The following is a 24,212-nucleotide window of genomic DNA, read 5'->3' as shown; positions in this document are numbered from 1 at the left end:
TTCCCAGCAACTACCTCGGGGAATCATTTCTGCCGATCTCAAAAATAAGAATCCCGGGAGAAGACTCAACAGAGACTCAATAGCAAATATTGAGATCCCGATGATAAAACGATACGCTTCAGCTGTTTGTCTCTTCAGCGTAAATAGACACTAAGTGGTCGTTTATCTTCTGTTTAAATATATTCCCCCCAGTGCATTATTTTGTTGAAAAAGGAACTGGTTGTCGGTATCGTCGTTTACTGTTCAGTCTATAATCATGACTCTGCATGACTAAACAGGCCATAATAGTTATAGATTCTAAGAGGTCCGTTATCGTTTGTTTGTAATTGCCTTTCTTGAATTTGTTAAAATGGTCCCAATATGAAGAAAATTGGCAAAGGTTTTGTTTCAAATGAATCAGTTCCACCCATTTCAAAGAATATTGAGATGAGTATAAGAGATGTATACATTAGTGGTCTAGTAAATATAACATGAAGTGCCGAATGCCTAGTGGACAGGAAAATAGGGAGGAAAACCTATCAAGGCAGAAAGTATAGTGTGCCTTAAATTTGATGGAAATTGGAATTCTGCTCTTAATGACCATAACTAGAACGCAAAAAAAGAATAAACGAAAATTGTAAATAGATATATCTGCTTCTAATTTCAAACTTTATTGACTTGAATGAATCGAATTAAACCCAGCTAAAAGAAGGAATGTTCAAAGACTATACCGTTTAAACAATATGAATTTTCTTCCGATAAGTACAGCCTAAAGCCATTAGTTCCACAAATTGTTGTTGTACTAATTTTCCCGCACCTGACACCTTGACGTGAGCAGCATGCTTTAAAGCAAAGTTCATTTTTCAAGGAGATGGAACGTTTTACAACATGATATGCGAAAGAAAAGGTATTATTATATAAAATATAATGATGCAAGAGACCGCAAACGAAAATGTTGCTGGTACACGAAGGATCTTGTCTTTTGCAGCCTATATAACGAAATACTTTTGGTCGTTTCATGCTATGATGGAAACAGGAAATAGGCGCCGGCGTGATGGGCCACTTGGCTTGTATGCAGACTTTACCTTTTACTTTTTTTGGAGTAGAGTGATGTGCTTAAACACGCCTTAATCTTAACTGGAAAAACTTAATTGAAGTAATTACTCTGTAAAATAGCCCTTTTCATGATCAACTTTCTGCTTTCTCATTTGCGATGCAATGTAATCCAACGTGCTTGTGGATGCGAGGCAATTTTGAGCAGAAACAACAAAATTACCCGAAATTGCCTCGCATCTATGCTGGCTTACATTGCAATGCAATGTTATGCGAATTTGAAGGCTATTCTCAGCTAATTTAAATACTGTAGCCCTCATAATTAAACCAATTAGATTCTAGACAGATTTTACCTTTCTGATAGATCTCGACAAGCGGACAATTGTTACGACGAAAATGACCAACATATGATAGGTGAAGACGAAACCCACACCAGGATTGAAGAGTCACTCTGCAGACAGCGAATAAATGAATTTCATCGACAGATATCTCGTTTAGCATTTAATATTCTTACATCAATAACTGTATTTCTGGGAAATGTTTCGATTGTGTTGTGATTGTTGCTCTTCAAAAGGTGTCGTCTCTTCATTCGCCGTCAAAACGTCTGAGTCAATCTCTCAGGAACACCGACCTCTGTGTGAGACCTCTCTACATTTATTCCACCTTAATGCCTCCATGGCCAGCAGACTCTTTACATTGTACGTTATTACACCCTTAGTAATTCAGGGTTCCTGCTTCGTGTAACAGGTGCAGGTTTTTGCTAAGTGCCGGTCTCTGCAAACTGCAATAAGTGTAGACAGGTTACTTGCTCTGACTGTGGGAATAAGATTCACAAATGTCGTGACTTTGCGTTTTTATTGGTACGCGTACGCGTTTTTATTGGTACCTCTTGGCTTTTCGCTAAAGCCACTGGATTGTCATCATACTTCTACAGGTTACGTGTTACTATTTCTTTCAGCTGTACTTTAACTTAACTGTGTGATTACCTCGACAGTCTGTTACACGAAAATTTACCTCAAGCTTCGCAATCACCGCACTGCTGGACATGTACAGAATCAGCAGAAGCAATTAGCCAGGGAAGGAATTCCAATCAATGTAGCACGCTACAGAAAGACAGTGTCCAATGCATTGTGGGTGCAACCGAGGTTATTCGTTTGTTATCTTCCATATGGTATATAAACAGTCAATCTCTTTTCACTGGAGTGTGTTTAACCACTTTTGTACTGCTGGAAGATGCGGGAAGTGAGACAATCAGTGAAAAACTTGACGAGGAAGTGTTGGTGCTTCCCAGGTAATTAGATCTTGGAAATTACCAAATATTGCAATCGAAAGCAGTCATTTTGTGTAACTTAAGCTTGGTTTACTGTGGGTGATCATGTTAAGTTATTTGGTGTAGTTTATTCCCAGTTTTTTTTCAAGTGGTGCGGACTTGTAATTCTTTCCTGATACAGTAAAACTCGCATGTTACAACCCCTCGTTTTTAAGGACCTGTCAGTCTACGATTTCCATTTAGACCCCCCTTTTAAGTCTAACATTTGACACAGGTTCTTATTTTATAGAATACTTTTCAAAGAGTCTTAAATGTTGACAATTCGATAAATCAACTGCTCTAATGGGCAATTAAAATGAACCAAATCCCTTGCAATGACCTCTCAGCCGCTTAACTGCGACAGAAAAGTACGCTTAATTTTAATGATTTTTTTTTCCCATCTTATGATCTAGCCTGGTCTTAGCTCTCGGTTTGTGGGGTCGAACGAAATCGCCTCGCCTTTTTATCCATTCGTTCTTCGCGCCGGCTACAAACCTCACTACAAACCGCACGCCTGAGACCATAGATCACACTGTAAGTGTCTTTGTCTCATGTTTCAGATGCTCAGCTTCCTCTTTGATTTTCCAACACTCCCTATGCACATCGTAATGAGCTTTACGTGTTTTCCAAAAGGCTGCCCTAAATAAGTATTAACTGCAATGCCCACACAACGGCCTATAGTTTGTTTTCTCAAACGGAAAGACTTCTTTGAACGTAATACGTAACAAAGAAGAGACTTGACGTAACAAGCTTCTATTGAAATTTCTTTGCTTTAGCTCTTGGCAATTGAATACTGTCCAGGAGAAAAAAACACAATCACAAGCTGGCGGTACACTTTGGCGGCGATTTCTGTCGGTTTGATTAAAGCGATTTTAGCGTGACATCTCATGTGTTGGGCGTTCTTCTTCCAGTTCAAAAACGTTAACTGCGTTAGCTGTGTAGTAGTCTCTTGCTTCGTGACCAGGTTAGTGATCCTCTTCCATCTGCAAAATGGAAGATCAGTTTGTCGCCATCTCGGAAATAGGTCCGCTTCAGAGAAGCGATAGAAGCGCGGGACAACGAAGAGCGATTGATGCTTGAGGTTCTTGCTTTCAAATATTAATAGCGCACCGAAACTACAGTAACTAAAATTGGTCAAATCCATTTCATTCTACTAGGACATGAAAGAACGAGCAGGGAAAGACCAAGGTAGAACAAGGTTTTCGATTTTTTTAAAACTTGTTTTAGAGATGCTGGTATTGAAATAAGGTCTCGGTTTTAACCAACTTCTGCTACACTCATTTCATTATCGACATTAGTCAAATAGGAATTTTACTCTAGCAAAATTTTACATTTGTTTTCAAAATTGATATTACATAAGTAGACCAAGATTTCGAATGAACTGTAGAGTGATGATTTTCATTCAGTTTAAATCTTTCTGGCGGACTCTTATTACTTATCAACAGAGCAAATCGCGGACTTTTAGCGGACTTTCCTGGATTCGGAGTCGATATTACGGAAATTCTCCTTCCAGAATTTTATCTGAATTATTGCACGAACCCAGTGAAAATTTCAAGAGGTTGTTATTCTCGGGAGTGAGGGAAAAATCAAACAAAACAGAGTGTTCGTGTTCATTTCAGTTCGTGTGTTCTACTTAACGCATGAGTCATAAATTTTGTCATAGTATTCTCAGGAGACAGACGGAAAATACAGAAGATGCTTGATATCAATGTTATCGTCGTTCACTCATGTTGTCACCACCAAAATATCGTTTGACAAATTCATATTTCATATTACGTTGAAATTGTATAGCAAAACTAGTTTTTTTATTGAACGTCAATTTCCAGAACAATCAAATTTAATTAAAATCTAAGTTCAGAATTCAAAAAGACTTGGATCTGTCACAGTTGATTTCAAAGACTTATTGAACAAAATATAGGGTTAATCGAATTTTAGCATCGAATGAAAAACTGCATGTTTGACGCTTTATTCAAACCTTTTACACACGGTCAAGGCATTTAATCTTCTTTTATGTTATTTGAATCAACATACAGGACTGCTAGACAATGCTCAGTTTTGAGACAAACTGTTTGCATTTTTTTAATTTTGATTTCACCATGTTTACATTTATTGATCTCGAGCATGATGTTTACTTTTGTTTTACACACGACAGATGTTTTTGACAGCTGCATGAATTTTTCTCAATCTTTCACAGCTACAAAATAAATTTTACTTGTAACTATACGACATAGGTCAGTGGGGCATAAACTCAGATGATTAGGAAAGGAAATTTCAGGTAAGATCAGGATCGACGCGAAAACGCATGTGTGGCAATTTTGTGAGGTAACTTTACAAAGAGGCTATAAACGAACTTCAATTGTCATTCCCCACGCATGTATTCACATATAACAGTAAAACATCATGAATTACATTGTTTATGACCTATTGAACAGTACTATTGTTTTAATCTACTGATTTCTGACAACTCCTCTTGGGTCAACATTTAGCAACAAACTATGACTCAACACCAATAATAGATAAAAAATTGCCTTCTCCTTGCAATTTAAGGCAAATACATTACCTACTCAGGGTTTGTAAAAACCTTGAAAGTCCTTGAAGATGCTTGAATTTGAAAATAAAAAAATTCAAGGCCTTGAAAGTACTTCAATTTGAGGACTAGGGCTTGATTTTAGCAATGCTTTTCCTTAAGCAATTTTCAAGTTGAAAATTACAGTACTTTCATGGAAAAGCTGAGAAATAATATTAAATAATTATAAAATTGCTTATGCAAACCATTCCAAAAGCGGTCCTTCAATTATCTAAAACTTGGCCTTCAAAGTAATTGCAAAGTCCTTGAATTTCAACCTTTGGCATTTGTAGGAACGTACTCCTGTATGGTAATATATTATTTTGATTGTTTTCTAGTACCATAACAACATTCATTACACTCAGCAGACAAAAATAAACACAAGTAGAATTATTCATGACTAGCAATAACGAAATTGCGTGACAACAGTGACAATCGCAATATGGCAGTCCCCTAAAGATAACTCCAGATGTGCGACATTGAAAGCAGGAGTTCACGCAGCCATGCGTCTTGTTTAAATTTAATGCTATGTTCACTGATCATGTCGCTTACGTTGGTAAGAAATGATTGCCGTTTCTGTTGCCGCCATCCAGACAGCTTGCAGGAAACTGGTTGAAAAATGTTCTTCTCCAGGACTTGGTTCCTTCTGCCTTTAGTTTTAAAATTAAAGTGTCGGCCATTTTCTTCAAGGTGAACGAGATCAACTTCCAGCCAACTTTAGCGCCTACGCTTCGTCAGTAAAAAGCTTTACTAAAAATGCTTTTTGAGTGCCGATTGAATTTTTACGGAATACTAATTACATCGGCACTTACACGAAATATTACTTCTTAGCCCTCGTCTGCTCTGTCTGCAGTTTTAGTAATTTTCTTCTTTTGGAAAAAAAATTCCAAGCTGAAGATAACACGAAAATGGAATCAGTTCAAATAAAATACGAGATTATCTTTTTTATTTCGGTTGTTTCTGCTAAACAGCAGTGAGATTGTGTCAATTAGCTAAAGGATGGTTCAGATAATAAGATTCAAACAAGAGGTTCCACGGAACGAAAAGTTAATGATAAATAAATATTCAAGTTGCAATTTGAAAAGCTTTACTGAAAAGACTTTCTGAGTGTCCGGTGAGTTTTGACGAAATACTATTTACATCGGCAGTTACACGAGAAATTATTTCTTAACCACTCTAATTTGCTCTTTCTGCAGTTTTTATTTAATAGTGTTAGTAATCCTCTTTTTTTTAGCAAAGATAATTGCAAGCTAAATATGAGGGTATCTTTTTTATTCCGGTTATTTTCCGTTAACCAGCTGTGAGACTGTGTATATGAGCTGTTGCGAAAAAATATGAACATTGCGTACGCCCTTTAGCGCAGAAAATAAACAGCGAACGAAGTTTGTCGTGATCACTGAATAATATTCGTTTTTCTTTTTGTTCTACTGCTTTTTCCTATGCCTTTCGGGTGTGGGATTTCCCGATTTCGATTTTGAAATAATTATACCTTTGTACTGAGAAATGTAACTGTTGTAGTGTAACAAATTGAGAAAAACAAAACTGCCTCATCAGAATTAAACAAGGACAACAAATTTAAAACATTCAAAGTTCAATAAATTTTCAAACATTGGAATAGCAGGCTGCTGTTCGTTTTGCACAAATAAACGGGTGTCTGCATTTTCTAATCCATTTTGCGTAAATGTTTTGTTTTTATCATAGAGGTATTTCTTTACATCCACCATGCGGCTCTGCCTGCCTTGTCGGCTCGTGCTCATCGTTGAACGGCTGAGTTCTTTGTTCTGCATTAACATTACCGTTGACTCCAACCTGCCTTGGTTCAACGATTTTGCTTTCAGTTCCTCAGCTTCTGCAGCAGTTTTTCGTGACAGCAACTGAATCAAGGTTACGCGAAAATCTCTTAATCTAACAGCGTAAATTAAAGGATTAAACGACGAATTCAAAACTGGCAATAAAGTAATAACATAAGAGGCGGTAACCTTTATATTGGAAGGGATTCTTTCCTTGAAAGAGACCAGAATAACAGCATAAACATGTGATGAAATATAGCACAGGGAAATAATAAGAAGTACAATCACAGTCGTGTAAAAAGCTTTCCTTTTCTTGAGTAACTTTTCCCTGGCTTCTAAAGAAACTTGGTTAGCAACAATTTGTTTTTTGTTGCGACGGACTTCTTTGTATACAGAGACATTGACGTAAATGTGAAGAATGATTAGTAGCGTTTCAGAAACCATTGGAATTGCTGTTTGCAAAAGGTCTGCGCTGAAAAGGATGATGGCTGCAGCCCACGCCAGAGCAGACGCCATGATGATGCGAACTTCAGTGACCTGGGTCTCGTGTGTGAAGGGGTGTTTTATCGCAACATAACGTTCGGCGCTCATCAAAATTAAGTGGTTAAATGAAGACCGTAAACATATTAATGTGACGCTGTTTGATAACCCGTTTATGGTACAAAACATGATGTCACCTCTGAGAAGTAAACTTAATTCGTTTGCAATAGACAGCGGTTGAAGAACTAGTCCAACTCCGAGGTCAGTTGTTGATAAGCAGGCGAGTGCTATGTTAGATTTGGTGCGAAGCTGTGGGTTGGTTTTCACTGCAACTATCACCAGGATGTTGAGCAAAATTATGAAAGGACAGGTGAGAGCGTTGGCGACCATTCTGGCGATGAATACAGCGCGTACATCAGGAGAAATGTTTGCGAGATTTCGAAGATAAAGACAGAAAGTAGAACTAGAGAAAGCAGTGTTGCTCGTAGTGTTATTCATCTTTGCTCAATCCTGACTCGTCAAGGCTTCTTCACTTTGCGTTGCTGAGATGGTTTTCTTGCGTTTTGCGCTTTGCTTGCTAGTTTCCTTGAAGATTCGTGTAAAAGTGGAATTGCACGCTTTTGATTGTATCATTTCCCTTAGTTTGAAAACAAATTATTTTAATCACCTGTCTACAATTTAATGAACTAATTTGCATCATTTCATTAGCAAACTATAGTTAAGTGCTTGGCAATTTTTAATCTTCAGTACACGTAAGCTAAATTTATGAGGCACTGTTAAAAAGATCTTCAATAAAAAGTAATCAGTAGATATATAACATTGGAGAATTTTGAACCGCTACGTGCATTGAGCAAGCGGTGATTTGCAATGTTTGGTCGTTCCCTTATTGCTCTTAACACGTTAAGCATTCTTCCTACCTCGGTTTCTGTACTAAGAGTTTAAGTAATGGCAATAAAATATCTGAAATATTCATGCGTTTACCATGCAAAATTTTGTGATTTAAAATTCTGTCTGACATCTCGCCGCCACAAGTGTCGCTGCTTTCCAAATAGAAAATATCCCTCTTGTTTTGTTTCATTTTCTTGTAATGTTAAAAATCTGTGTTACCTTTGCAGTTCCTACGATACACAGAACTTGTTTAATACTACTATATGTTACGTTCAATAATGTTGCTTCTTTTCGCGAGAGGTGATGGTCGTATCGAGAGGTGATTGTCGTATCTGTTGGAGTCATCCTAACAGGGTGCAAGAAACTGTTTATAAAATTTTATTTTCCAGAACTTAGTTCTAGCGTTAGCTATGTTTTTGGGCGTTAGTTTTAGAATTAATGTGTCCTCCATACGCGTGTATCGTTTAGGCTGGGAAGCAGTCGGTCAGAAAACAAGGTTAATTTCCAGCCATGTTTAGTGGCTACGTTTGGTAAATAAAGAATGATTCTAGTGATAAAATTCAAACAAAAGTTTAAACCGAAAAGAAATTTAGTGGCTTATACATATTCAAGGTGCAGTTTTAAAGCTTTACTGAAGAGACTTTTTTAAGTGTCCGGTGACTTTTAACTGAACACTAATTTTGCCAAAAGTTACACGGAAATTTTCTCGTCTGTTCTCTGTGCAGTTCTCAGCTAACAGTACTGCAATGTCAAAACTGTATTGGTAGGTTGTTTTTTTATTAGTTGTTTTTCTTGAAAAAGTTACAAGCTGTAGATAAAGTAGAATGAAAATGGAACCAACTCAAATCAAATATAATCAGCATATTTACTTATTTTTTAATTAGTGTTATTATCCGTCAAGCAGCTGTGAGATGAGCACTCTCTCGCAGGTATTGGAGCCTTTACATGCTAGAGAGGGTAATGCATCTTCCCTGGGCACCCTGTCTACTTGCCCGAGGCATCCCTCTAGGCGACCTCTCCTTTTCTCCTTATAAACGGTTCGTGCCGTATTGCCAGGCTAACCGAGGTTTAAAAGACCGCGAAAGCAGCGTTATATTCCGAGGCAGTTTTGGTGGCAATTAGCGGAGTGCGAAATAATAGCCTTAGACATTGAAGAGCGGCCGCTAGCGGAACCCAACTCAACTTCTTCATTGTTCTCTTTTTACAGTGTTTACATTAGTCAGTATTATAAATATAAAAAGAGGAGTAGTTTTTACATATGGAATAAACTAAAATCGTGTTTATTTTCTTCACTAAAAGGTATATAAAATATATTTACTTAAACCATCCTTTAGCTAATTGACACACTCACAGCTGTTTAACGGAAAAATCAGAATATAGAAGATACTCTCATTAGATTTTATTTGAGCTGATTCCATTTTCATTTTATCTATAGCTTGCAATTTTTTTGTTTTTTTCCAAAAGAAGCAAATTACTAAAACTGCAGACAGAGCAGACGAGGGCAAAGAAATAATATTTCGTGTAACTGCCGATGTAATTAGTATTCCATAAAAACTCAGCCGACGCTCAAAGACTATTTTCAGTAAAGCTTTTTATTGACCAAGCGTAGCCGCTTAAGATAGCCGGAAATTGATCTTGTTCTCTTTGAAGACTGCGTGTTGGTTTTGGCGCCGACAAAGTAGGATTAGCGGACACTTTAATTCTTAAACTAAAGACAGGAAAATTGCTACTGTTGGAACTTATTGAAAGAAAAGAAAATTTTACCACCAGTTTCCTTCAAGCTGAACAGAAACGACCAACAGTTTCGCGCAAAATGTAAGCAACATTATTGAATATAATATTAGACAAAGTTTGTTCGTCGGATGAACATAAAACTTCAAAGGTAGCACAGATTTTTTTTTTTAAAAAGAAAAAAAAAGAAAAGCAAATGCATCAAAACAACATGATTTTCTCCTGTTTGCAAAGCAATGACATATGTGGTGCCAAGATATTAGAAAGAATTTTGAATCATTAAATCTTGGTAATCTTACCATTATATTACTTAAGAGCGTGTCCATGAAAAAACCAGGCAGGACCAGGCAGGGGCGCAAAATTGCGTGTAAGTGACATGTATGTAGTAGTTATTCCTTGCTTCTATTCTATTTTACGCCTAAAAAAAAGTAAGCTGAGCGAGCTTGTAAGTTGAATCTTCTGCTGCAGTATTTATATCGACAAAGTGAGAATGCCTCAAGATATAGCTCCGAAAATATTTGAAAGAAGTTTCTCAAGTGCTTCTTTTCGCCGAAGTTGTACTCGTAATCGATAGGAAAATGCTTAGCTAGGTATTTCTAGTTGATTTGGAGTTGCGTAAGACAAAAAAACAGCTTTTGTGTTTTAGTGAATGTTCATGAAATGGCCCTTAATCGTAAAGTTCTATGTAAACAGTACCCCACACTGGCGGATCTAGGGGAAGGGCCCGGGGGCCCTCCACCCCTCCCCCTTATTTTCGGTAAAAAAAAAAAAAAAAAAAAAAAAAAATAGCACAAGGAAGAAAAGCCGGCAGGGTAAGGATTCCCCCCCCCCTCCCCGCCCCCTTCCCCTTCCTTAGCTCAAGGTCTGGATCCGCCTCTGCCCCAGCACAGAAAAACATACTGAAGTCCCCAGCTTTTTTGAGAACTTTGTTGATGCTCACACTACCCATGTTAGAATAATGTGTATTTGGCTTTGCCCATTGCAGATATTTGCCATTACTTAAAGGCTATTCACAACACCACGAAGTATGCACCTTACTTAAGATGAGGCCACCGAGAGAAATCAAATTGGCTAGTTCAAATAAACATCTGTGCGCTTAGACTGATAGTTGTAGAACGTTATCCAGCAAATTTCATTTTTACATAGCTTTTCTGGTTGTAGAAATACTAAACCAAAGATGGCTAATCATATATGCATAAATTAGTGTCACATGACCATTTTTGCCGGGGCTCTCCCTTACTTGAACAAAATGAAACATTTTGATCTATTTTTTTGCCGCAATCATTTAATCACCAAGCTCAACATTTGGGCCAAGTTTGAGCGAATTCGGTGATTTGAGCTGTATCACCTCCTGCGTGATTTTCTTATGGACACACTCTTAAGTGGAGAGCCACAAGCTTTGTAGGTTTATTTTGACGGATGATAATTGAGTTGATGTCAAGAAGAGCTAGGGCTTCGTATCCATGAAAGAGTTAACAAGAGAAACAATTCAACTGCCTGATCGTGTTAACCACTGCCTGTTTCACTTCTTTCATCTTCCAACAGTACAGGAATGGTTTAAGAGTGGAGTTTAGTAAAAGAAGAGTTAATTTGGCATGCAGTGCGAGAATTAGAGCGGGTTTATAAATAACTAATATCGCCATCACTACACCAAATGGAAGATAACAAGCCACTAATGTCATTTGCACCCACAATGCACTGGATACTGTCTTTCTGTATCGTGCAATATTCAATGGAGTTTGTCCTCCATTCTGTTGTCCTTGATGAACATGCTGTTGTACTTGAGCTTTTGATGGCTAAGTATTCGGTAGATTTTCATGTAACAGCTGCTTGAGGCTATTATACACAGGATTACTTTTATGGGAAAGATGGCACAGATGGTGAGCACAGACGCGCAATCGAAAAAGCCATCACACAACGACACATTGAGCAACCCACCGCCGTTACAGATCACTTTACCCTTCCTGCCCACTGTATGCACAACATAGAACTTGTTGCTCTCGAAATCATCAACTCAAATGGGGACTAAAAACAAATGAAACTGACGCTATTCGCAAGGCAAAAGAAGTGTTTTTGATCTCCAAGAGCAAGACCCTTAAACCTTCTGGGTTAAACAGATCGGACGAAACTTAATCTATTTATTATTTTTTTTATGCATTCGCTTTAGTACACGTTTCCTCTTTCCCTATTTTTTGTCAACCAACCATGTCACATATTTCCTTTAGTATCATTTCAAATTTTGTAACTGTTTTATCCATATCTACTTAGCTTCAGTATAGCCCCTGAAGAAGGTTAGTCCTGTCTAACTGAAATATTGGGCATTAAATTTACCCTTTTCAGCCGTCCGGTCAGCCTTTCAATTGGTTTTATATAGCTTTGGGTAGATTTTTAACAAGGTTGGCCAAAATGTTTTTCGATTATCAATGCACCAAAGTGTGTGGGTTTTTTGATATTTCAGGCCTCTCTAAGGCCTTCTCATGTCACGAAGATCGGTTAACTAATATTATATTCATCTAATCCAATATAGATATTTTTCATTAACCAAAAGGAAAATCGAAAACGCCTCACGCACTTTTTGTAGTCGGTCATCCGCAGATTGGCATGACGCAGCTTGTTTTATCGTATCCAGGTAACTCTTGCGTGCGTGCGCTAATCAATAAATGAAATCTTCATAAATTTTTTTTTTTCTCATTCTACATTTGATTGTCTTTACAGTGATATATTCTTTTCACAGTTTTTTTTCAAAAGCGATGCGAGTACGAAAGATTTCGTCAGAGACTCTCCTGAAGGTCTACGGTAACCTTAAGATTAAGATCCTCTTCCCAAACTTCATGTTTGCCTAAATTATTTTGTTTCTGCTACACGTTTTTAGCGACTCTAGGTCGTGCAGTATTATATTATATAAGAAGGTGAAATCTTTTAGTGAGTTACCATGCATCATTCATGTACTGTAGTTACCTTTTTTTCTTGATCCAGTTATGTAACAAAACTCTTTAACTGAGCTTGGAAGCTGTTGTGGAATAATTTTAAGAATAGGAAGAATAAAGCATACTAAATATGTTTTTCAAAAAAAAACTCATGTAAAAGAACTGAAACATTGATATGAGAAGTCTTGCCAACAGATTCAGGATGTAGGCCACAATAACAGTCTATAATTTCCTACATTTTCATTTGCTTTTCTTTCAATTACATACCTACATGTAAGCGATCGAATTAGATAAAGTTATCTGATCTTCTGGAGGCCGCTTTCAGCACTGTAAATGCAGTCTTCTCAACTTTGATGAACTCTTCACAACTGCTGCTTATGACTACGCTTCAGTTCGTGAAAGCCTTGCAATTTATACACGTTGATTCCGGTTACCTTGAAGTGTGATTAATTGCCAAATTTGAAATTCCATTTCCGTGAACATAAAAAAGTGAACAAATATATTGACCAATATCTCTATTTTGATAAGAGAACATTTCGAAATACATATGATAGTGAATATTAAAAGAATAACACTAAGACGTTTCGAAGTCATCTCGCCGTGACGCCATTATCAAGTAGAGGTGTAAGCTATAGTTTCGAGATTAAATACAAATAAAGGTGAATGGATAGAGTACATTACAATAACAAGTGTTTCGTTGTCATTGGTGTTTGACGTGACAGTGCATGCGGTATATGTTCAAATAAATACTTTTGCACGTATTGAATCTGACTGCGTGTTTAACTTCGGTTTCCGTTCACGAATAAATAGCATTTCTTGAATAAGGCAGTCCAGTTTTCCTCGGCATTTCTTAAGAACGGAAAACATTTCCCCTATGTCTACTTTGATTACTTAAAATATGTCTTCAGTGTCAAGGTCCTGAGTTTCTGATAAAAGCTACGAACAAAGAGCGTTTAAGCTTCCAAAACAGGAAATCCAACTCCCGGCCCTTGCTGGACCTGATTTTTTAGGTTGAAATGTTCGACATTTCCGTGGATCTATCTGGTGCGATTTTAGATCAATATCATCATTGTCAGGTTGATAATTCATTTCTGTTAAGAAGCGTCAACGCATCCTTTTTTCTGTTTATCATGCAGTAAATGGTGATATGACTTTACAGAATTTGCTTCAAAAGCAGTGTTATTTAACTATAATCCTTTGTTTTGTTTTTTTAATGTGTTGTTGTGAGGAGGCTAATTAGTTCTTTCTATGTTTATTTGTCATTGGTATTTTCGTTTGAAATCTTTCCACGTTTACCCCATTCATTTAAGTGAATAGATATTTCGAATTTAATAACATGAAAAAAAAAAAAAAAAAAAAAAAAAAAGATTAAAAAAATAAACATCAACAGTTATTTCCAGTCGGTCATTGGCGTCCGAACTGTTCTTTATAAACTTTTTTTCCTCTTTTACCTCAGTCATTTATCCAAGTCAATAGACATTTCAAATTTAATTGAATCAGAAAAACATATGAAGAACGGTACTTCCATTCGGATACATAATTTCATTCAAACCAAAACTTGAGGCACTACAAACTTTTTCCACCTTGATCAAGCTGCCTCAAGTATAAATGCGTTTTGTTGTCGTTGTACTTTGTTTTGCAGCAAAGCTGAGGAAAAATAATTCATTATAATTTCATAACTCAAGATGTGGTGATAAAAAGAAAACTTTCTATGTTTGATAAACCCTCCAAAGTTAAGTTCAATTACAAGCTTTAGCTAAATTGAATTTTTTTTTTCATTTTTTCCTCATTTGTCTTCTAGCTAAGGCCATTAAGAGCAGAATTGCAATTTGCATCAAAATCAAGGCACGTAGTACCTTCTGCTTTGACATGTTTCGGCCCTAGTGCATTCCACACTTAATTGCAGGACCACAAATGCATAATTTACTTGCTCATCTCAATATCCTTAACGAATCCTTTTGGTCGTTTTAACAAATTCAAGAAAAGCGATAGCACAAGAACGACTCTGATGGACCTCTGAGAATCTATCGTGACTACTGATATCGATTGTTCATGCAGAGCCATGCAGAGTCATGATCAAACACTGACCAGTAATCGACGATATAGATACCTTGTTCATGTAAGAGGAATATATTTCAACAGAAGATAAAGGGCCACTTAGAGACACATTATCATCCATCATTATATCTGATTAAATGACTAATCATCGTAGACTGAAATATGAACAATACACATCTCAGCTGGGCTTTTCTTAGAAAATTCACAACTTATTGTACGTAACAAGCTGAAGATAAAGGTTTATTTGCGTTGGTGTGACGCACAAACCCATAATTCACCCAAAACTGGCGGTACACTTATGATCAAGTGACACAGCAGGTGTTCAGAGGCAGAGTAAAGCAAAACTTTGTGACTATGCGATTGTAGACCGAGAGTGGAGATGCAAACTAGAAACAGTAAACCCAGCTTAGCTAAGTTGTACTTTGTTTCCGAAACAAAGCATAGGTTGTTTTCTCTTTTCGACATATGCTAAATTGGATCCCAGGTTTAATTATCAGGCTAGGAAGCGATGTGTCTACTCAGTAAAGTAAAATACAGAGTTAGTAGCGTGTTCCTTAATTGTTATCTTTCTTTTGAATCCCACAGTTAAATACGACATTACAAAAATTGTTCTTAGAAGAAGTGTAAAGAAATACTTATTACAAAAAAAAGACAGTAATGTACTATATTGCGAGAAAGTAGCTTCATATCTTTTCTTTAGCTGAACTCTATATACTTTACTTGTAGTCACTATGTTGTTAGACGTGTACCAAGGTTATTCCCTATTCTATCGAATAATGCCGCTCTTCAGAATTAATTACATGTTGTTAACAAAGTGTTTTACTTTCCAAGACACATGTTACTCGTCAAACACCCAAGCTGCCTGATCGTATCGTACACTGTTTTTCTTACATTCTTAATTGATACTACAGCAGTAAATAATCGTGGTCACCGATGAGTTTGATAAATAATGGTAATTGAGCTGAGTGGATTGAGTGCAATTTGATCTAAAATCATACGCTTGATTTCAAATCACAAGTATGATTTCAGTCCAAAATTGCACTCCACTCAGTTCAGTTGCCACTTTATTAGATCTAGTTCAGTTGAAATCGCAAAATGTTATTGCCTTAAGTTTTAGATTTTTTGTGTATTGTTCCAGTAGCCGGTTTGTTAAATATAGCGGAACCGGAAACGCCTTTACATCTCATTTAGTATACAAAACGATGTCATGTGACTGAAAATTGATTCGAGCATAACAAGGGAACAAGCAGTTCTCAGGACGAAAACAGTCTACTTCATTCATAAAATTCAATTCTCGTCGCCTGAATCAATGATGGAAGGCCTCCCTTCCTTCTGTGGTTGAGGCTGAGGCTTCCCGTTGACTTTGCAGCCTGTGTAGTTCTGCGATGGATTTCTTTTGAGTTGTGAAACTCCCTCGAGTGCACGGTGCCCAGTGGATAGTTCTTCTCTTTTAAATACTGTTCAGTGGCACTCTGCATGAGTACTCTGAGCACTCTGCATAAGGGATTCGAGCTCGTTACAATCTCCGTTTCTTTTTGTGACCTCAGCGTAGAACTTAATACTCAGGACCTTGTCAAGCTCTTGCGGTGCCATTTGTTTCAAGATATTTTCAAGATGGCGGGACTGGCACTAGCTTCGGAAGACGTTTGTTCATTCACTGTTTTGTGGAGGAGAGCGTATTTTGACTATACATGTTTATTCACAGCGACAGATTTGAGCTCCTGTATTATTTCGGTTGAAACCACCGAAGACCTGGAAACATCTATCTTCTTGAGATGGCTCTGAATTTGTTGTTGTGTGGTTTTCACTTGTTTATGTTTTTTTGGACTCGGTATCATACGGATTTTGAGCAGATGTTGAGTCGGAAAAAATCGGCAAAATATTCATCAAAATGGACACTGAAAGTTGGAAACTTCCCTTAAAGTAAGTCGCCAGCCTGAAGCAGCTCATAATCGTCATTCAGAAACTGTAAATTTAAAAGCAACAACAACAACATCAAATTTAAAGTTTTGGCAATAATAGTTGAAAAATTCGCCACACAATGGCTTTTTGTCTTTCATTTTCCAGAAATTTTATTGGTTACTTTAAACTTAAACTAACCCTGAAATCTGTCCCTTTGTCATTGGCTGAGAAAAAGATGCGATTTGCAGAAAAATAGTGATTCGCGTATAAATCGCACCGCCGAGAGCGAATCAGATTGCAAGGATAACCAGTGATTTCAAAATTTGATTTAACAAAAAGTAAAAATATGCTGGAGACAAAGCGAAATCAACAGGTCGAGCTCTAGATCTAGAGATAATATGTGGCTAAGAACCCAGTGTATTTGGATATAACAAGCCAATGCCATTTGAACGGGAAGCCATTTCCGTACGCGTGGGAATAAAAGAAAAGAGAAGTAAAATTAATCCACGCTTTCGGTGACATTCCGACTCATCGTCTTTGGGGTTCGATTCCTATGATCAAAAGATGCGATCAGAGGAATACGTTGCCACCTATTCTCTGGAATTTCCGTGTCACTTTTTAGCTTTTCCAGTAAACTAAATACTCTTTGAATACCGTCCCCAACAACTACCTCGGGGAATCATTTCTGCCGATCTCAAAAATAAGAATCCCGGGAGAAGATTCAACAGAGACTCAATAGCAAATATTGAGATCCAGATGATAAAACGATATGCTTCAGCTGTTTGTCTCTTCAGCGTAAATAGACACTAAGTGGTCGTTTATCTTCTGTTTTAATATATTCCCCCAAGTGCATTATTTTGTTGAAAAAGGAACTGGTTGTCGGTATCGTCGTTTACTGTTCAGTCTATAATCATGACTCTGCATGACTGAACAGGCCATAATAGTGATAGATTCTAAGAGGTCCGTTATCGTTTGTTTGTAATTGCCTTTCTTGAATTTGTTAAAATGGTCCCAATATGAAGAAAATTGGCAAAGGTTTTGTTTCAAATGAATCAGTTCCACCCATTTCAAAGAATATTGAGATGAGTATAAGAGATGTATACATTAGTGGTCTAGTTAATATAACATGAAGTGCCGAATGCCTAGTGGACAGGAAAATAGGGAGGAAAACCTATCAAGGCAGAAAGTATAGTGTGCCTTAAATTTGATGGAAATTGGAATTCTGCTCTTAATGACCATAACTAGAACACAAAAAAGAATAAACGAAAATTTTAACTGGATATATCTGCTTCTAATTTCAAACATTTATTAACTTGAATGAATCAAATTAAAGCCAGATAAAAAAGAGGAATGTTCAAAGACTATACCGTTTAAACAATATGAATTTTCTTCCGCTAAGTACAGCCTAAAGCCATTAGTTCCACAAATTGTTGTTGTACTAATTTTCCCGCACCTGACACCTTGACGTGAGCAGCATGTTTTAAAGCAAAGTTCATTTTTCAAGGAGATGGCACGGTTTACATCATGATATGCGGAAGAAAAGGTATTATTATATAAAATATAATGATGCAAGAGACCGCAAACGAAAATGTTGCTGGTACACGAAGGATCTTGTCTTTTGCAGCCTATATAACGAAATACTTTTGGTTGTTTCATGCTATGATGGAAACGGGAAATAGGCGCCGGTGTGATGGGCCACTTGGCTTGTATGCAGACTTTACCTTTTACTTTTTTTGGAGTAGAGTGATGTGCTTAAACACGCCTTAATCTTAACTGGAAAAACTTAATTGAAGTAATTACTCTGTAAAATAGCCCTTTTCATGATCAACTTTCTGCTTTCTCATTTGCGATGCAATGTAATCCAACGTGCTTGTGGATGCGAGGCAATTTTGAGCAGAAACAACAAAATTACCCGAAATTGCCTCGCATCTATGCTGGCTTACATTGCAATGCAATGTTATGCGAATTTGAAGGCTATTCTCAGCTAATTTAAATACTGTAGCCCTCATAATTAAACCAATTAGATTCTAGACAGATTTTACCTTTCTGATAGATCTCGACAAGCGGACAATTCTTACGACGAAAATGACCAACATATGATAGATGAAGACGAAACCCACACCAGGATTGAAGAGTCACTCTGCAGACAGGGAATAAATGAATTTCATCGACAGATATCTCGTTTAGCATTTAATATTCTTACATCAATAACTGTATTTCTGGGAAATGTTTCGATTGTGTTGTGATTGTTGCTCTTCAAAAGGTGTCGTCTCTTCATTCGCCGTCGAAACGTCTGATTCAATCTCTCAGGAACACCGACCTCTGTGTGAGACCTCTCTACATTTATTCCACCTTAATGCCTCCATGGCCAGCAGACTCTTTACATTGTACGCTATTACACCCTTAGGTATTCAGGGTTCCTGCTTCGTGTAACAGGTGCAGGTTTTTGCTAAGTGCCGGTCTCTGCAAACTGCAATAAGTGTAGACAGGTTAATTGCTCTGACTGTGGGGATAAGGTTCACAAATGTCGTGACTTTGCGTTTTTATTGGTACGTGTACGCGTTTTTATTGGTACCTCTTGGCTTTTCGCTAAAGCCACTGGATTGTCATCATACTTCTACAGGTTACGTGTTACTATTTCTTTCAGCTGCACTTTAACTTAACTGTGTGTGATTACCTCGACAGTCTGTTCACGTAGGGGCCAAACCACCCCCCTAATGTTTCATGAAGGCTATATTTGCTTGGTTTATATATTTCTGAACCAAGTTTGGCAGATGAACTTTCTTTGTTCTCCAGTTTATTTTAATTTGGAAGTTGTGACAAAATGTCAGATTATGACGTCATAATTGATGACGTCACCAAAACGTACTATAACTTTTTGTAAAATCTGATGTAAAGATTATATCATTGGAAAGGCCTTGACTTGAGGAGTAAAATGCCGGAAACCGCTTTTTGCTATGATGATTATTTTTTGAGATATGGTAAATTAAATATTTTTTTGCTGTCCCCCCCGGAATTTGCTTAACCATACTGTCCTTCTGAAGTTAGTCTCTCTGGTTTATTTCTTTCAGTTTTTTTCTAGGAAGGCTAATAATCTAGAAAAATAGAAAGCTTGATGTTGTCAAAAATCGTATGGTTTTAGAAATTTGATTTTCGGCTTTGTTAGGATACTATGAACAGTTAAAAAACGGGTGACGTCACAAGTTATGACGTGACAAAATTTATTTTAACGCAATAACACTAAAGGGATAATTTTTTATTCCGATTTTCTTCTTTATTTTGGTTTTAGTCATCTGGCACATCACATGTGGAACATAGCTGCATTTGCTGGAACAAAATTACGGCTCCAATTTGGGGATTTTTCTCAAGGGGGGACTCCATACTTTGCAGAGTTATTTTTCATATTTAAAAATGCCATATTTCATTTAATTTTTGTGATATGGACAAAAATTTTTCAGGCTTCAACTCCTCTTGATGTGCTCTTTCGAACACATTGTAAAAAATATGCATATTAAAAACTTCAAAAGTGGCAAGAAACACGACGTCATCACTGTGACGTCACAACTTTGACATTTACTGAAATTTTTCACGTAAATGTAATTGGCAATAGGTCTCCTGCTCCTCTGCCAAGTTTGGTGTAGAAAGAGTCAATGCTTTTTAAGTAATGCGAAATAATGTGAAATATCCAAGAACTGATGAAACATTTGCGGGGTGGTTTGACCCCTACGTGGTTACACGAAAATTTATCTCAAGCTTCGCAATCACCGCACTGCTGTACAGAATCAGCAAAAGCAATTAGCCAGGGAAGGAATTCCAATCAATGTAGCACGCTACAGAAAGACAGTGTCCAATGCATTGTGGGTGCAACCGAGGTTATTCGTTTGTTATCTTTCATATGGTATATAAACAGTCAATCTCTTTTCACTGGAGTGTGTTTAACCATTTTTGTACTGCTGGAAGATGCAGGAAGTGAGACAATCAGTGAAAAACTTGACGAGGAAGTGTTGGTGCTTCTCAAGTAATTAGTTCTTGGAAATTACCAAATATTGCAATCGAAAGCAGTCATTTTGTGTAACTTAAGCTTGGTTCACTGTGGGTGACATGTTAAGTTATTTGGTGTAGTTTATTCCCAGTTTTTTTTTTCAAGTGGTGCGGACTTGTAATTCTTTCCTGACACAGTAAAACTCGCATGTTACAACCCCTCGTTTTTAAGGACCTGTCAGTCTACGATTTCCATTTAGACCCCCCTTTAAAAAGTGAGTCTAACATTTCACACAGGTTCTTATTTTATAGAATACTTTTCAAAGAGTCTTAAATGTTGACAATTCGATAAATCAACTGCTCTAATGGGCAATTAAAATGAACCAAATCCCTTGCAATGACCTCTCAGCCGCTTAACTGCGACAGAAAAGTATGCTTAATTTTAATGATTTTTTTCCCATCTTATAATCTAGCCTGGTCTTAGCTCTCGGTTTGTGGGGGCGAACGAAATCTCCTCGCCTTTTTATCCATTCGTTCTTCGCGCCGGCTACAAACCGCACGCCTGAACCTTCGCTACAAACCGCACGCCTGAGACCATAGATCACACTGTAAGTGTCTTTGCCTCATGTTTCAAATGCTCAGCTTCCTCTTTGATTTTCCAACACTCCCTATGCACATCGTAATGAGCTTTACGTGTTTTCCAGAAGGCTGCCCTAAATAAGTATTAACTGCAATGCCCACACAACGGCCTATAGTTTGTTTTCTCAAACGGAAAGACTTCTTTGAACGTAATACGTAACAAAGAAGAGACTTGATGTAACAAGCTTCTATTCAAATTTCTTTGCTTTAGCTCTTGGCAATTGCATACTGTCCAGGAGAAAAAAACACAATCACAAGCTCGGCGGTACACTTTGGCGGCGATTTCTGTCAGTTTGATTAAAGCGATTTTAGCGTGACATCGCATGTGTTGAGCGTTCTTCTTCCAGTTCAAAAACGTTAACTGCGGTAGCTGTGTAGTAGTCTCTTACTTCGTGACCAGGTTAGTGATCCTCTTCCATCTGCAAAATGGAAGATCAGTTTGTCGCCATCTCGGAAATAGGTCCGCTTCAGAGAAGCGATAGAAGCGCGAGACAACGAAGAGCGATTGATGCTTGAGGTTCTTGCTTTCAAATATTAATAGCGCACCGAAACTACAGTAACTAAAACTGGTCAAATCCATTTCATTCTACTAGGACATGAAAGAACGAGCAGGGAAAGACCAAGGTAGAACAAGGTTTTCGATTTTTTTAAAACTTGTTTCAGAGATGCTGATATTGAAATAAGGTCTCGGTTTTAACCAATTGTCTGCTACACTCATTTCATTATCGACATTACTCAAATAGGAATTTTACTCTCGTAACATTTTACATTTGTTTTCAAAATTGATATTACATAAGTAGACCAAGATTTCGAATGAACTGTAGAGTGATGATGTTCATTCAGTTTAAATCTTTCTGGTGGACTCTTATTACTTATCAACAGAGCAGATCGCAGACTTTTAGCGGACTTTCCTGGATTCGGAGTCGATATTACGGAAATTCTCCTTCCAGAATTTTATCTGAATTATTGCACGAACCCAGTGAAAATTTCAAGAGGTTGTTATTCTCGGGAGCGAGGGAAAAATCAAACAAAACAGAGTGTTCGTATTCATTTCAGTTCGTGTGTTCTACTTAACGCATGAGTCATAAATTTTGTCATAGTATTCTCAGGAGACAGACGGAAAATACAGAAGATGCTTGATATCAATGTTATCGTCGTTCACTCATGTTGTCACCACCAAAATATCGTTTGACAAATTCATATTTCATATTACGTTGAAATTGTATAGCAAAACTAGTTTTTTTTTTTTTTTTTATTGAACGTCAATTTCCAGAACAATCAAATTTAATTAAAATCTAAGTTCAGAATTCAAAAAGACTTGGATCTGTCACAGTTGATTTCAAAGACTTATTGAACAAAATATAGGGTTAATCGAATTTTAGCATCGAATGAAAAACTGCATGTTTGACGCTTTATTCAAACCTTTTACACACGGTCAAGGCATTTAATCTTCTTTTATGTTATTTGAATCAACATACAGGACTGCTAGACAATGCTCAGTTTTGAGACAAACTGTTTGCATTTTTTTAATTTTGATTTCACCATGTTTACATTTATTGATCTCGAGCATGATGTTTACTTTTGTTTTACACACGACAGATGTTTTTGACAGCTGCATGAATTTTTCTCAATCTTTCACAGCTACAAAATAAATTTTACTTGTAACTATACGACATAGGTCAGTGGGGCATAAACTCAGATGATTAGGAAAGGAAATTTCAGGTAAGATCAGGATCGACGCGAAAACGCATGTGTGGCAATTTTGTGAGGTAACTTTACAAAGAGGCTATAAACGAACTTCAATTGTCATTCCCCACGCATGTATTCACATATAACAGTAAAACATCATGAATTACATTGTTTATGACCTATTGAACAGTACTATTGTTTTAATCTACTGATTTCTGACAACTCCTCTTGGGTCAACATTTAGCAACAAACTATGACTCAACACCAATAATAGATAAAAAATTGCCTTCTCCTTGCAATTTAAGGCAAATACATTACCTACTCAGGGTTTGTAAAAACCTTGAAAGTCCTTGAAGATGCTTGAATTTGAAAATCATCATCCGCCATCAAGACTTCTCTTAACCTGTCTTGCAGTCACCGACCTCTGCGTTGGCCTCATTGCCCAGCCTCTCTACGCTAGCTTTTTATTGTCCCAAGAGCATTCCAAACATTGTTATTATTCTGCAGGCCTAAGTAATGTGATAGCCGTGACTTTTTGCGGAGTATCTTTGTTAACACTAACTGGAATAAGTGTGGACAGACTTCTTGCACTGTTGTTGGGCTTAAGATACAGACAGGTGGTAACTTTGAGGCGAGTAAGGCTCATAGTGGTCATTTTTTGGTTTAGTAGCTTTGCTTTGGCAATAATACTAGTTTTTTACCACGATATCACTATACGTATCATTTACATAAATATGTTATTATGCATAGTTACCTCAACGTTCTGTTACATCAAAATATACGTTACAATTAGTCATCATCGAGCAAGAGTACAAGAAGAAGCTCACCGACAACCAAACGGAGGACCTTCAATGAATATAGCGCGGTATAGAAAGACAGTGTCCACTGCATTGTGGGTACAAATGACATTACTGGCTTGTTATATTCCATATGGTATCGTATCTATATTTGCTCATACTGGATTACGTTCACCGATTTTTGACCTCACCTGGGATTCGACATTGACTTTGCTTTTCTTGAATTCAACTCTTAACCCATTTCTGTATTACTGGAAGATAAGGCATTTAAGACAAGTAGTAATGGGCACGGTCAGACGCTTGTGCTGTTCCTTGACCGAATCATGTGTCCAATGAAAGCAAGATATCCATCAAAACTGAGGAATACTCGCCTCCCAGCCTTCTTCAAATAACTAAAAATTTGCTTGCACTGAATATAAAAGC

At 37.2% G+C, this 24,212-nt stretch overlaps 2 protein-coding genes and 1 pseudogene across 2 annotated transcripts in view; 1 reads left to right on the top strand and 2 right to left on the bottom strand.

The window, feature by feature from the left end:
- Positions 1 to 13,160, bottom strand: part of LOC149100974 (melanocyte-stimulating hormone receptor-like) — a 30,295-nt gene extending 17,135 nt beyond the window's left edge. The window contains exons 1-2 of the transcript XR_016203080.1: positions 12,991 to 13,160; positions 12,755 to 12,806 (exon numbers count right to left, since the gene is read on the bottom strand). The gene's annotated coding sequence lies outside the window, so the exon portion shown is untranslated. The remainder of the gene's footprint in view (positions 1 to 12,754; positions 12,807 to 12,990) is intronic.
- On the bottom strand, positions 6,482 to 8,777 carry LOC149100975 (beta-1 adrenergic receptor-like; annotated as a pseudogene).
- Positions 13,161 to 23,348: 10,188 nt separating the features above from the next.
- Positions 23,349 to 24,212, top strand: part of LOC149100973 (histamine H2 receptor-like) — a 1,891-nt gene continuing 1,027 nt past the window's right edge. Inside the window, exon 1 of the mRNA XM_089276393.1 lies at positions 23,349 to 24,212. This exon is cut by the window's right edge and continues 1,027 nt beyond it. Coding sequence (XP_089132519.1) covers positions 23,349 to 24,125 — 777 coding nt within the window. The 3' untranslated portion in view covers positions 24,126 to 24,212.

Source organism: Orbicella faveolata, unplaced genomic scaffold (genome assembly GCF_042242905.1).
Source record: "Orbicella faveolata isolate gen_17 unplaced genomic scaffold, um_ofav_v1 contig_4, whole genome shotgun sequence".
NCBI classification, from domain to species: domain Eukaryota; kingdom Metazoa; phylum Cnidaria; class Anthozoa; order Scleractinia; family Merulinidae; genus Orbicella; species Orbicella faveolata.
Note: the sequence above shows the minus strand (reverse complement) of the source record. Positions and strands in the feature narration are given on the sequence as shown.